At 32.7% G+C, this 12,505-nt stretch overlaps 1 protein-coding gene across 1 annotated transcript; it reads left to right on the plus strand.

The window, feature by feature from the left end:
• Window positions 1-3,413: 3,413 nt before the first annotated feature.
• Window positions 3,414-8,403, plus strand: LOC124363320 (farnesol dehydrogenase-like). The gene is made up of 6 exons (XM_046818564.1): window positions 3,414-3,581; window positions 4,215-4,389; window positions 6,030-6,159; window positions 6,567-6,693; window positions 7,198-7,332; window positions 8,257-8,403. The coding sequence occupies exons 1-6, from the start codon at window positions 3,450-3,452 to the stop codon at window positions 8,305-8,307; spliced, it is 750 nt and encodes a 249-aa protein (XP_046674520.1). The 5' UTR covers window positions 3,414-3,449; the 3' UTR covers window positions 8,308-8,403.
• Window positions 8,404-12,505: the final 4,102 nt, after the last annotated feature.

The raw sequence follows: 12,505 nt of genomic DNA on the forward strand, positions 1-12,505 counted from the left end.
TGGCTATTTGTTACCAGTGGCTAACAACTGTTAACTTTGACTTTTTGTATCAGTGGCTATCGCCTTTTATCAGGGACTATCTACTGTTATCAGCAGCTATCAACTGTTAATAATGGCTTTTGGCTGTTATTAGTGACTATCGGCTGTTATCAGTGACTATTTGTTATCAGTGGCTATCGAAATATAACTGTGAATATTTGTTATCATTGACTATCGGATGTTATCAGTGACTATTTGTTATCGGTGCCTCTCTGCTGAATAAGTGGCTATTGGCTGTTATCAGTTGCTTTTCTGTTATCAGTGGCTATCGAATATTATCTGAGACTTTTTGTATTAGTGGCTATCGACTGTTATCATGGCTATCTATCTACTATTATCAGCAGCTATCGACTGCTATTAATGGCTTTTGGCTGTTATTAGTGACTATCGGCTGTTATCAGTGACTATTTGTTATCAGTGGCTATCGAAATATAACTGTGAATATTTGTTATCATTGGCTATCGGATGTTATCAGTGACTATTTGTTATCGGTGCCTCTCTGCTGTAATCAGTAGCTATTGTCTGTTATCACTCGCTTTTCCGTTATCAGTGGCTATCGACTATTATCTGAGACTTTTTGTATTAGTGGCTATCGACTGTTATCATGGACTATCTACTATTATCAGCAGCTATCGACTGTTATTAATGGCTACCGGCTGTTATCAGTGACCACTTGTTATCAGTGACTATCTACTGTTATCAGTAACCAGTGACTATCGGCTGTTATCGGTGACAATTTGTTATGACTATCTACTGTTATCAGTGACTATTGACTGTTATCAGTGACTATCGACTGTTATCAGTGACCATTTGTTGTCAGTGACTATTTGTTGTCAGTGACTATTTGTTATCAGTGACTATCGGCTGTTATCATTGAACAATTGTTATCAGTGGCTATACGTTGTTATCAGTGTTTATCTACTGTTAGCAGTGGTTATCGACTGTTATCAGTGACTATTGACTGTTATTAGTGACTGTCTACTGTTATCGGTGGCTATATGCTGTTAACCGTGGCTATCGACTTTTATCAGTAACTTTTTGTATCAATGACTATTTGTGTTATATGTTAATACGAGGATCCATGATAGGATAAATCCCTGTCACGTCTTATGGCGAGTTAGTGCACCGCACTCAACATTATTGCATAGTTGTGTACAACAGTTATGTATGCATAGTGAGGGTTAATTAGAGATCTGGTATGCATCAATATTCCTACTACTCCCATTGTGTGGTATGTGTTAATGTGAGGATCCATGATAGGATAAATCCCTGTCACGTCTTATGGCGAGTTAGTGCACCGCACTCATCATTATTGCATAGTTGTGTACAACAGTTATGTATGGCATAGTGAGGGTTAATTAGAGATCTGGTATGCATCAATATTCCTACTACTCCCATTGTGTGGTATGTGTTAATGTGAGGATCCATGATTGGATAAATCCCTGTCACGTCTTATGGCGAGTTAGTGCACCGCACTCAACATTATTGCATAGTTGTGTACAACAGTTATGTATGGATAGTGAGGGTTAATTAGAGATCTGGTATGCATCAATATTCCTACTACTCCCATTGTGTGGTATGTGTTAATGTGAGGATCCATGATTGGATAAATCCCTGTCACGTCTTATGGCGAGTTAGTGCACCGCACTCAACATTATTGCATAGTTGTGTACAACAGTTATGTATGCATAGTGAGGGTTAATTAGAGATCTGGTATGCATCAATATTCCTACTACTCCCATTGTGTGGTATGTGTTAATGTGAGGATCCATGATATTATAAATCCCTGTTACGTCTTATGGCGAGTTAGTGCACCGCACTCATCATTATTGCATAGTTGTGTACAACAGTTATGTATGCATAGTGAGGGTTAATTAGAGATCTGGTATGCATCAATATTCCTACTACTCCCATTGTGTGGTATATGTTAATGTGAGGATCCATGATTGGATAAATCCCTGTCACGTCTTATGGCGAGTTAGTGCACCGCACTCAACATTATTGCATAGTTGTGTACAACAGTTATGTATGAATAGTGAGGGTTAATTATAGATCTGGTATGCATCAATATTCCTACTACTCCCATTGTGTGGTATGTGTTAATGTGAGGATCCATGATTGGATAAATCCCTGTCACGTCTTATGGCGAGTTAGTGCACCGCACTCAACATTATTGCATAGTTGTGTACAACAGTTATGTATGCATAGTGAGGGTTAATTAGAGATCTGGTATGCATCAATATTCCTACTACTCCCATTGTGTGGTATGTGTTAATGTGAGGATCCATGATTGGATAAATCCCTGTCACGTCTTATGGCGAGTTAGTGCATCGCGCTGGGCTATATTGCATAGCTGTTTGCAACAGTTATGCCCACATAATGAGGGTTAATTGGATGAGCAGGTAAGGATCAATATTCTCTTTAAATACGAATGTTATCTAAAATTGTTTGTAGTAGTTTTAATATTTTTAATAACTAAATTATTTTAATACATTTTTATAAGTATTATATATTGTTAAGAATTTAAACATAAAATTGCAAGAAATTTCCTTATTTTATATCAAATTATAAACAATTATTTCAAGTATTACCCTAGCCTACTCTATAACATTTGTGTTGGGTTTATGTTAGGGTATGTGAGGGTTTTGTTGTTAAATGATGTCTACTTAGGATTACGAAATATAGTAAAGGTGTTATTTAAGTTACCGGATCAATTTGTTTACTCAAGATTAATTGTAGAGACGGATATTTTTAAACAACTAATACTGACCTACTAGTTTTTGAAGATACATCTTCACTTCTCAGTTGAAAATCTCGTATGTTACCTTTATCTTTAGAATTGTTTCCAATATCTACAAACTAATTGATCTCAGGATAGGTATCTCGTTACCAAAATAACAAAATCAGAAGACGTCTCAGCTAGAAGTGCTTAACCGTGGCCCGAATGCAGAGACGGAATGCGTTGTGTGAAGATTACTTTTCCACACTTATCAGCCTCAATTACTCAAGTTTTTAGCTGATTGGGTGAGCTTCATCCAATCACCATAGAGCTCGCCACACGAAATATTATAAGCGGATGTGCATTAATGTCTCTGCCATTTTGAGAAACATATGTTTACTTTAGCAATCACTGTTTAACTGTTAATGCTATTCAGGGTACAACAAACCAGATACTTCAAAAGAAAGTTCAAAAACTTGAGTAGCAATTTTATTGTGCAATAAATTGTTGGCATATCACTGTCAGTTTTTTTCGTAGGCCTTATCATAAAGTTAAAAAGAAGATAATAGTTAAGGTCTATAATCAAACAATTTGATTGGAGTTTCTTTGTACTTGAGATAAGGTAGAGTGTGCGATAGCAGAGGTACAGCAGTAAAATAGACACATTTGTTGATAGCCATTAACAGGGGAAATGGATCAATGGAAAGGAAAGGTTGCTATAGTGACAGGGGCCAGTGCAGGTATAGGGGCTGCTATAGCTCAGGCTCTGGTCCATCATGGGATGGTTGTGGTAGGGCTGGCCAGGAGACAGGAGAAGATGCAGGTAATTTTAGAAAATATTTATCATTCTATTTAGTTCACGACGTTCTGGATGCTTTACTTTGACCTAGTATTTAAAAACTTTTAAAAATAATTCATTTGATTTTAGATTATTAAAAAAATACATCCTCTATAATCCTACTTATAATATACTTTAAATGAGCTTCACAACTATTAAAATAGTATATTATGATGTCATTAAAGACTTATCATACCATGGATGTTGCACTAATTAAACCTTAAAAACTAAATTATCTTTAATTTGATATTTTAAGATGATAGCGACATGGGATTAACCTGTCTTCCGACTGTACTTGATGGTATAATTGTGGATAGTTCAACGGTTTATAGTAAAGAAATAATAAATCATGGTTTCTGTTGAGTGGGGATCGGGAAACTTCTTACTTGAACTTAGCATACTTCCACATTATTTATCACAATAAACATAGACCTCAGGGATTGAAATCATTTATGTACTGGTATTAATGTTGTAATTGCCAGAATTGAATTTTGCAACAAGCAAGTAGCTCATATTATAGTAAACTTCAATAAATTAATAAACGAATATTAGACTTAACAGATATGTAATACAATTTACATATATTATAATCTACACTTTATGGTGTTTCTTATGAAGGAATTAGCCAAAAAACTATCCGAAGCTAAGGAACCAGGGAAGCTGCATGCTGTTAAATGTGATCTCACGAAGGAAGAAGATATTCTCGCCGCTTTCCAGTGGACGGATAAGGAACTGGGTGGCGCTGACGTTCTTGTAAACAACGCTGGCTTGGCAGTATTAGGCCATTTACAAGGTAATCTTTAACCAAAATCTTAAATTATATTATTATACCTAAATCCGAAGAGGCAAAAGTCGTAACTTAGCCTTGGAATTTACCTCCACATAAGTCAATTGTATAATCGAGAAAAATGAAAAAATTGATAGATCCTTGTGGCACACCCTGGTATTAAACCATCCTCAATAAAACACTCACCAACTCTGACATTTGTTGTTACAAGTAACTTAAAAGCATTTCTCAATTTTAGCTATGCACATTTTTGTTCTAATACCAATAAAGTTTATTATGTGCGGTAATGAATTTCTTTATATTTAGATCTCCATATCATGTATCTCATTTACACATTAAAGTATGTTTCTTTGGACATAATACAGAGTGCTTTTAATTGATAGATTTTCTGTAGACCCAGTTTTTCAGTAATTAAGAATTGTTAAAATTTAGAAAAGTCATATCACATAAAGTTTTCTAAATAATTCAAAAATAGAAAGTTTTATAGGTATGTAGGAAGATAAGCAATTTCGATCTCCTCGCTTTAACAAAGATATTATTATATATGCTGTTTATATGCACTAAGTAAAGATGCTGGATACTAGAATAATTCTAGTATCCAGTATCCTAGTATTCTATTATTTTGTTTATAAATTATTTATAAGCAAATTAAAGTACCTAATATGATGTCCAAAACAGTCTAAAGGACAAATGCAATTTAATTGCTATGTTAGAAACTTTTCCATCAAATGTCACAGTGTCATAAAAAGGACCAATCAACTTACAATTCTTATAATAGTTCTCATAATCAGAATTTCAAATTTGCTTGACCTAAATTGCTTCTATGTAATTGTAACTTGGGTAGAAAGTAATAATTTAACATAACATAACATAACACAATACAATACACTCTCACCGACTCACTTACTGTACCCCTCCCCCACATACCATCACCAATCAAATACTATTAATAGGCACAAGTTCTTTCAGACATAATTAGAATGAGATAGTTATATATTACATATTAGACAGTTCCAAGCTGAAACCCAGACTTAATTTTTCTAAATTATAATAAACTATGTTTATCATTGTTATTTTATTTATTTTTTATTGTTTCTTTCTTTTTTTTTAATCGTAATATGTTAGTTAAACTTTCTTTTAACTTCTTCATTATCATTTCCCATATTATTACCTTAGCTCACACTGCAACTTTAGTCTACGCACAGGCTCTTGCCCATGTAGACTATTTCCTTTTTTTTTATTATATCAAGGTGTTTTTTAGTTATAATTAGTTACACTTATTTTAAGATTATTAATTTAAAAAATTAATCAACAATATGCTTATTTTTTTTTTTTCTTTTCTTTCTTTAGGTATGCACCATGTATATACTTGTGGTTGGGAATAAAACGATTTCATTCATTCATTCATTCAATTCAGCATAATGAGTAGTACAATGTAGAATAATCCAAATATATGTTTGCAGCTTTAGCAGGAAATTATACCATAGCCTAAAAAATTCTTGTTAGAACCAGTATTATGTATTCAAATCAAATAATGACCACATAGTTTGTTAATAGGTCTTTTCATTTTAATCTTAAACCGCATTTTGGTGTTAAAAATTATTTTAAAATATAAATAATAAAATAAAATGTGTACAATTCTGTAGACGGAAATACAAAAGATTGGAGCAACATGCTCAACCTCAACATACTTGCCCTCTGTATATCGACCAGGGAGTACCTCGAGTCAATGGAGAGACGGAAGAATCAACATGGACATATCATTAACATTAACAGGTAATTTCTAATGTCTTCTTTGGATACAATGTTTTTTTATTGTTTGTTAAGTTCAATTGTATTTATTATTTACCATATAGTATTGTCAGTGCTTTGTTTCTACAATTTCGTTTTATTTGTAACTAATATAAAATAAGGTAGGTGCAATTTTTACTATTCAAGGATACAGCGTGCGCTGTAAGGGTGCGCAGAGGCCAATCGTGGTGTGTGAGTAATATATCTATTTTACAATATTACTATTTATAATATACCTATCGATAGGATTGATAGTCGATCGTCCTATCGCTGGTTGGCTGACAAACAACGTACATACATTTCCCTAACAGATCATTCTTGTTGTCTAATTTTTGGTATCGATATTAAAGTTGAGCAAAATCAACTTCTAATGTGATTAATTGTTTACTTAGTGTTGCAGGCCACATAATATTCAGTTCTAGAGGTGGAGTGTATGCGGGCACAAAACACGCTGTCAAAGCCATCACCCAGAGTCTTAGGAGAGAGCTGGTCGACAAAAACAGTAAAATAAAAGTCACCGTTAGTATTTCACAAAATATATACTCCAACTTTAGTTATTCTAACAATAACAATTATTTTTCTTTAGTCTTTGTATTGCATTGTTTAATTTAAAAAGGGAATTGCGTACATATATTTTCAAAAATCAAGCATGCTCCTGTATTTTTAAACTTATGTTCTTCCACTTTACTGCATTGACAATAAATTTATGTCATAAACCTATTTTGTTCATATTCAAAGTACTACTTAACTATGAAAATATGTTGTGTCTGCTTTCTTATAAGTGACATATTTATTGCTAGATACTGAACTGAACTTATATTATAATTGTTGAAGTTGATAATTTGAGGTAAGGATTATAAACACCACTATAAATTAATATTATATGTAAGCATTTTAATTTTATCGTTTACATTTTTCTAAACATTTCAACATTGCAAAGACCCTAGTTTTAGGATTAGCTTGATTTTTGACCTTATGACTATCGTGGTAATTTCTGAAATTCGATATCTGCTACTATTACAGAGTATCAGTCCTGGGATAACAAGGACAGAGATGACGGGGTCAAACTTGGATCTGCTTCAAGGCAATGGATCCTTGGATCCTTCCTTCCTGGCTAAGGCTGTTGTTGACACTCTCGGCACGTCCGAGGAGACTCAGGTTGGAATGTTCAGTCCATGTATATTAGTACAACATTAATAATTGCACCCCTCTGGATAAATTGTATTGAAAATCGTATCACAGTGATGTAATAAAAAATCTTCCACGACAATAATAATTAATTATTGAAAACTCTGTCCAGTCCAGTCCAACTCTGACTTCAATACACACAAAGTACTTTTTTATTGTTTTATTTGCTATGGATGGTTTGAGAGGATTAGCCATTGTTATGTGATGAAAACATGGCAAAACACCCCGTTCCGAAGATTAAAATCTACCCACTTCTCCATGTGTCAAACACATAATACGTCACTAAACATAATACTTGATGAAGTCCGGACTAGAGCGATGAAGTGAGAAGTAAGCGATCTCACAGTTCAGAATCATGAGCACAAAGAACACGTCACTCTCAACAACGAAAGTAGGTAGACTGGCGAGAACATTAATGTCGGAATTTCCTGTGGTATAGCGGCAAGCCGTTAGAGAACAAAAGGCTAATGATCGGGAGGTCTAGGGATCGCTCTATTTAGTTCTTATTTTGTTATGAGTTAGGGTTTGTGTATCTAAAGATTCCAATCCTCGAAACGTAGTGTTTTTCTTGTAACATAATATAACGATAGCAAATCTCAAAAAGCCTATAATGCATACAATAAATATTTCTCATAAATATATTTAAAATAATATTTTCATCATTAAAATGTTATTCAGTACGCTATAGAAAAGTTAAATCAATTTTAGTACGTCGTGTTCTATTAAACCAGCACCAGAACAGCTTTAGTATTAAAAAAAAACACTATTCTATACTAATAAAACAGCTTCCTAAAATTAAAAAGGCCTATTTATAAGACTATTTGTCTTGTAACAAATTGGTAGCAATTACAGAATTGTCTCTGCACAATACAATATTTCCGCATATTGTTCCAGGTTTGTGAAATGATTATCAACGCCATGCCCAGCAAGTTTGTGGTCTACTGAGGAGAAAGAACTTGTTAAACTACTCGAGCCAATATTAAACAAAGAGCTGATAAGCTACATACTGTAGGAAATCCAAATAAAACAGTTTTGGAAATAGAAATTCTTTCTTTTACCCAATTTAAATCTATGCATTATACATTATACATACTAAGTGTGATAGATCAATATACATCTTATATTTCAAATAAAATATTTCATTTTTTATGGTGAATATTGTGACTGGCATAAAAAGAATAAGATTCCTTCCCCCATCTTCTGACATCACTGTGGTAGAGAAGAAGGACTCCATTCTGTATGAACAGGTTTCTTTAATTTTCCCACCCAGAAACAGCTGACCAGACTTGTTCATGCAGCATGTTAAGGTACCTAACAAAATAGGGTAATAACTTACTAAATGCCATATGTTAACATATGCATTTAAGAAAATTAGTCTCTATAAAGATTATAAAAAAAGAAGAACCATTTTCTCATTCAACTGTTCTCATTCTTTGAACAGAGTTAGAAATAAGTAATTACTTAGGTGAAAAAAGAAACTATCAGTGGAGACCCAAAATTATGATGAAATATTTTTTATTAATTCAAGATACGCTTACCACCAACCTCTTAAATTTTAAGAATTCAATCTTTTATCACATTCGACTGATATTTACCATTCAATATTTTGGACTTACCAGTGAGACAAAGCCAATTTTCAACAAAACAATACGCGATTTTTACACTACACATATATGATTATTGTACAAAATTATAAATGAAGTGTTAATTTTCATTTAGCAATTTAACACGAAGAGCAATTTTCTAGAACCGTGTTCAGTGGTGTGTGGTGTTGCTTTTCTAATGAGAACTTTATTTCACCAATTACTTCTTTTAATGTTTAGATCTACCATTGCCTTTGGAATTTTCTATCCTGCCGATCAACTTTTACTTATTATACCAGGCTTCTCATATTCTGTTCCTTCATGGTGGATTCGGGCCTTAGCTTGTTCAAAACCACATGTATACTACAATGTTTGATTTTTTATGTATTTCTCGGCTCAATGTGCTTCCTCTTACGCAATCATAGCGGTATTCACAACTAACACCATATTATGGTCATCCATAAAATTATCTAAATTTAACTGTGTGGCTTTTATTATACTTAGAACTTGTTAAGGTTTAGGAGAACAAGCTGTAAATTAAATATTTTCCATGGTTGTACTATTTTAAAAGACGCCGAAATCAGTAGTACAGAGTATTATAAGATTATTATTTGGATTGAATTGTTCTAAGTTTTTGAAACTTATTTACTCATTGTTGCTGAAAACCAAACGTATAAAAAACAAAAATGTACAATTCAATGTCGTAATTTTTTATTTAGCTGTGTAATAACATTATTGCACTCACATCGTGATCCGTTTTTATCGTAGGACCTTATCAACATAGGTAAAAATAAAATTTCAAAATTTAACAATTTGATTAATTCTCCTTTGTACTTTGTAGATAACATATGGAGATAGATTAGATAATAAACGGTGTTTAAGGTTATAAATAGACTCATATTTCTTGACAGGCATTAATATGGGAAATGGACCAGTGGAAAGGCAAGGTTGCTATAGTGACAGCGGCCAGAGCAGGTATAGGGGCTGCTATAGCTCAGGCTCTGGTACATCATGGGATGGTTGTGATGAGTATTAGAGATAGAATGAGGCACAAAGATAAACTTAAAACTGTTATTATAATTTAAAGCAATAATAATAACTACGTTTTGATTGTATACATTAAAGTTGATAGTTAGTTCTAATTTTCCCAACGTATCATAAATTGATATTACATTTTTAAAACATTGCACAGCTCTAAGTAAATTTAAAATTTACATGATATAGGGGTCTCAAAACGTCACTATTCTTAATACTAACGCAGTACTTTGCACTGTTTTATATTAATTTGGAATTAAGAAACTATGAATGAAAGGTAGGGAAATGTCTTTAAATTTAAGTTGGTTCATTGAACAGTGAACAGTATTCTTCTACCATCCAGATTTCGACGGTAAGCTATAGATAGTATACAGCACTGAAAAATTATTAGAAAAGCTAGAAATAAACATTCAAATTGAATACAGAGCTTTATTCGATTAGGTTGTTTTTATTCTAACACGAAATGCTTGAATCGCAAATTATAATTAATTTAAAATTATAAATAATAAAACAAATAATTGTGTTGATGTATTGACAGAGAATTGGGGCAACATGCTCAACCTCAAATATCTGCATATCTACCAAATAATACCTCAACTCTAGGGAGAGACAACATGAACATATCATTAACATTAAATGGTAATGTCTAATATCTTCTTCTGTTAATACAATGTTATAAGATTTTTATGTATACTTAAGTTTTATCTTTAAGTTAATATATTAATCTAATAAGGGGTATTTTATTTGATCTCAGACATGTTTTGTTGTTAATAATTTACACACATTTTATACGCATTTTTAAAATTGAAATGAAGTTCAGTTTTTAATCTGATAATTTCAGACGTTCGTGAGTATGTATGTTTTGATAGATGCCTTAAAAAGTGCTTGTAATACATTTCAGGGTTTTTTCTAATTAATACAAAATCAGCTAGCTTCAGAGTGTTGCAGATTGAGCTGCAATTGGAGATTAGCACTGTGCGCTGTGAGGGTGCGCAGTGGCCAGTCGTGGAGTAGGAGTAATGATTGACTCATTTGCTGGTTAGCTGTCGAACAGCATAGACGCAGTTTTTAGCGGCTTCATCAATGCTATCCAACTTTTATTACCGATATTACAACTGAGCTAGTTTAATTTCTAATTCTTTATTTATTTTATATTTAAGTAGTGTTGCAGGTCGGTTCATGCCGAGGGTTCAAAGCTAACATAGTGATTAAGGAGACTGCTGGTCGAAAAAAACAGTAAAACAAAAGCCACCGTTAGTACATTACAGGAAATACTCTAGCTATAGATATAAAAATCATAATAAATTACTTTCTTAAATTGTTCCATAAAAATCTTATATTAATAGAGGAATTTGCAAACTAGTAATATGTAACATGCATAGGTGTTGTGAAACATATGTTTTGAAGAATCCAAAAATTAAGCATACTCCTACATTATGATTGATAAATTCCTACTTCTTTGTTGTATTAACAAATTATTATGTATTTACTATCACTTAACTGTGACAATATAACATTTCTACTTTTTGAGAAATAAATTAAATATATGTCTTAATATTAATTTAATAATAATAATTAAACTTTAATTAATGTTATGGGTGATAAAAATTTAATCAACCTGTAAGGTAAATACTTAATTCGTATTTTTAATATTTAGTATTTTTACTACGGTTATATGAACGCTAAAAAATATTTCAATTTTTAAGGATTATTGGCAAATGGCAAAAACTTTTCACTAACATTGCTGAAATTCGAGTGTCAGTCCTGGGATAATAAGGGCAGAGATGACGGGGCCGCACTTGGATATATTTGAAGGCAATGGATCCATGGACCCTTGCGTCTTAGCATGATACTTTACGTCTTTGTGTTGGACATTATAGATATGACTGTGTTTAGTTTAGTACCACTGTATAATGGTAGAAATATTTTACTATAAATATGAATATAAAAAGTTACTTTTCATCTAGCAACTCAATCGATGATTAAAATAGCGCTCAAATTGTGCTCTCATAGTTGAGGTTAAAAATGCATTTGTGAAAGATCAAACACGACTGATAAAGATACTGATAGTATATTAAGTACTTAGTAAAATACTTAATACAGGCAATCAGTTCATCGTCCAATGTTCTGTCAGATACAGCCGTAGGCGATGTCGTCTCCATCATGTCCTGATGTACACTACTTATTCACAATTTGGTCACTCCGAGAAAAAAACGTGTTTGCAGGAAAATATTATCAAATTTGTAATATTTTTCTAAAAAAGTTTTAGTCACGAATCTGGGTTCTACTCAGTGTTTGCGATCGACAATTAATTTAAAATACAACTTGACTAAATTGGTGGCCTTTGATTAAGAAGATCGACGTGACAGGCGAGTTGTCCAGAGGCCTTCTGGCTATACATCGCTAAGTGAATCATGCCTTAACTGCCAAGTTGTTCATGCACATGTAATCTGTAATATTGTCAATCACAACATCCATAAGAACACAAATATCTAAGTTTAAACTAAAATTATTAAGAATTTCCA

The sequence above is a fragment of the Homalodisca vitripennis genome, chromosome 5 (genome assembly GCF_021130785.1).
Source record: "Homalodisca vitripennis isolate AUS2020 chromosome 5, UT_GWSS_2.1, whole genome shotgun sequence".
Classification (NCBI taxonomy): Eukaryota; Metazoa; Arthropoda; class Insecta; order Hemiptera; family Cicadellidae; genus Homalodisca; species Homalodisca vitripennis.

Excerpts from the sequence above, each read along its gene's own strand:
- LOC124363320 (XM_046818564.1), top strand. The coding sequence starts at position 3,450 with ATGGATCAATGGAAAGGAAAGGTTGCTATAGTGACAGGGGCCAGTGCA. Across the intron at positions 6,694-7,197 it reads ACAGTAAAATAAAAGTCACC|AGTATCAGTCCTGGGATAAC; the intron begins GTTAGTATTTCA and ends CTACTATTACAG. Across the intron at positions 7,333-8,256 it reads GCACGTCCGAGGAGACTCAG|GTTTGTGAAATGATTATCAA; the intron begins GTTGGAATGTTC and ends ATATTGTTCCAG.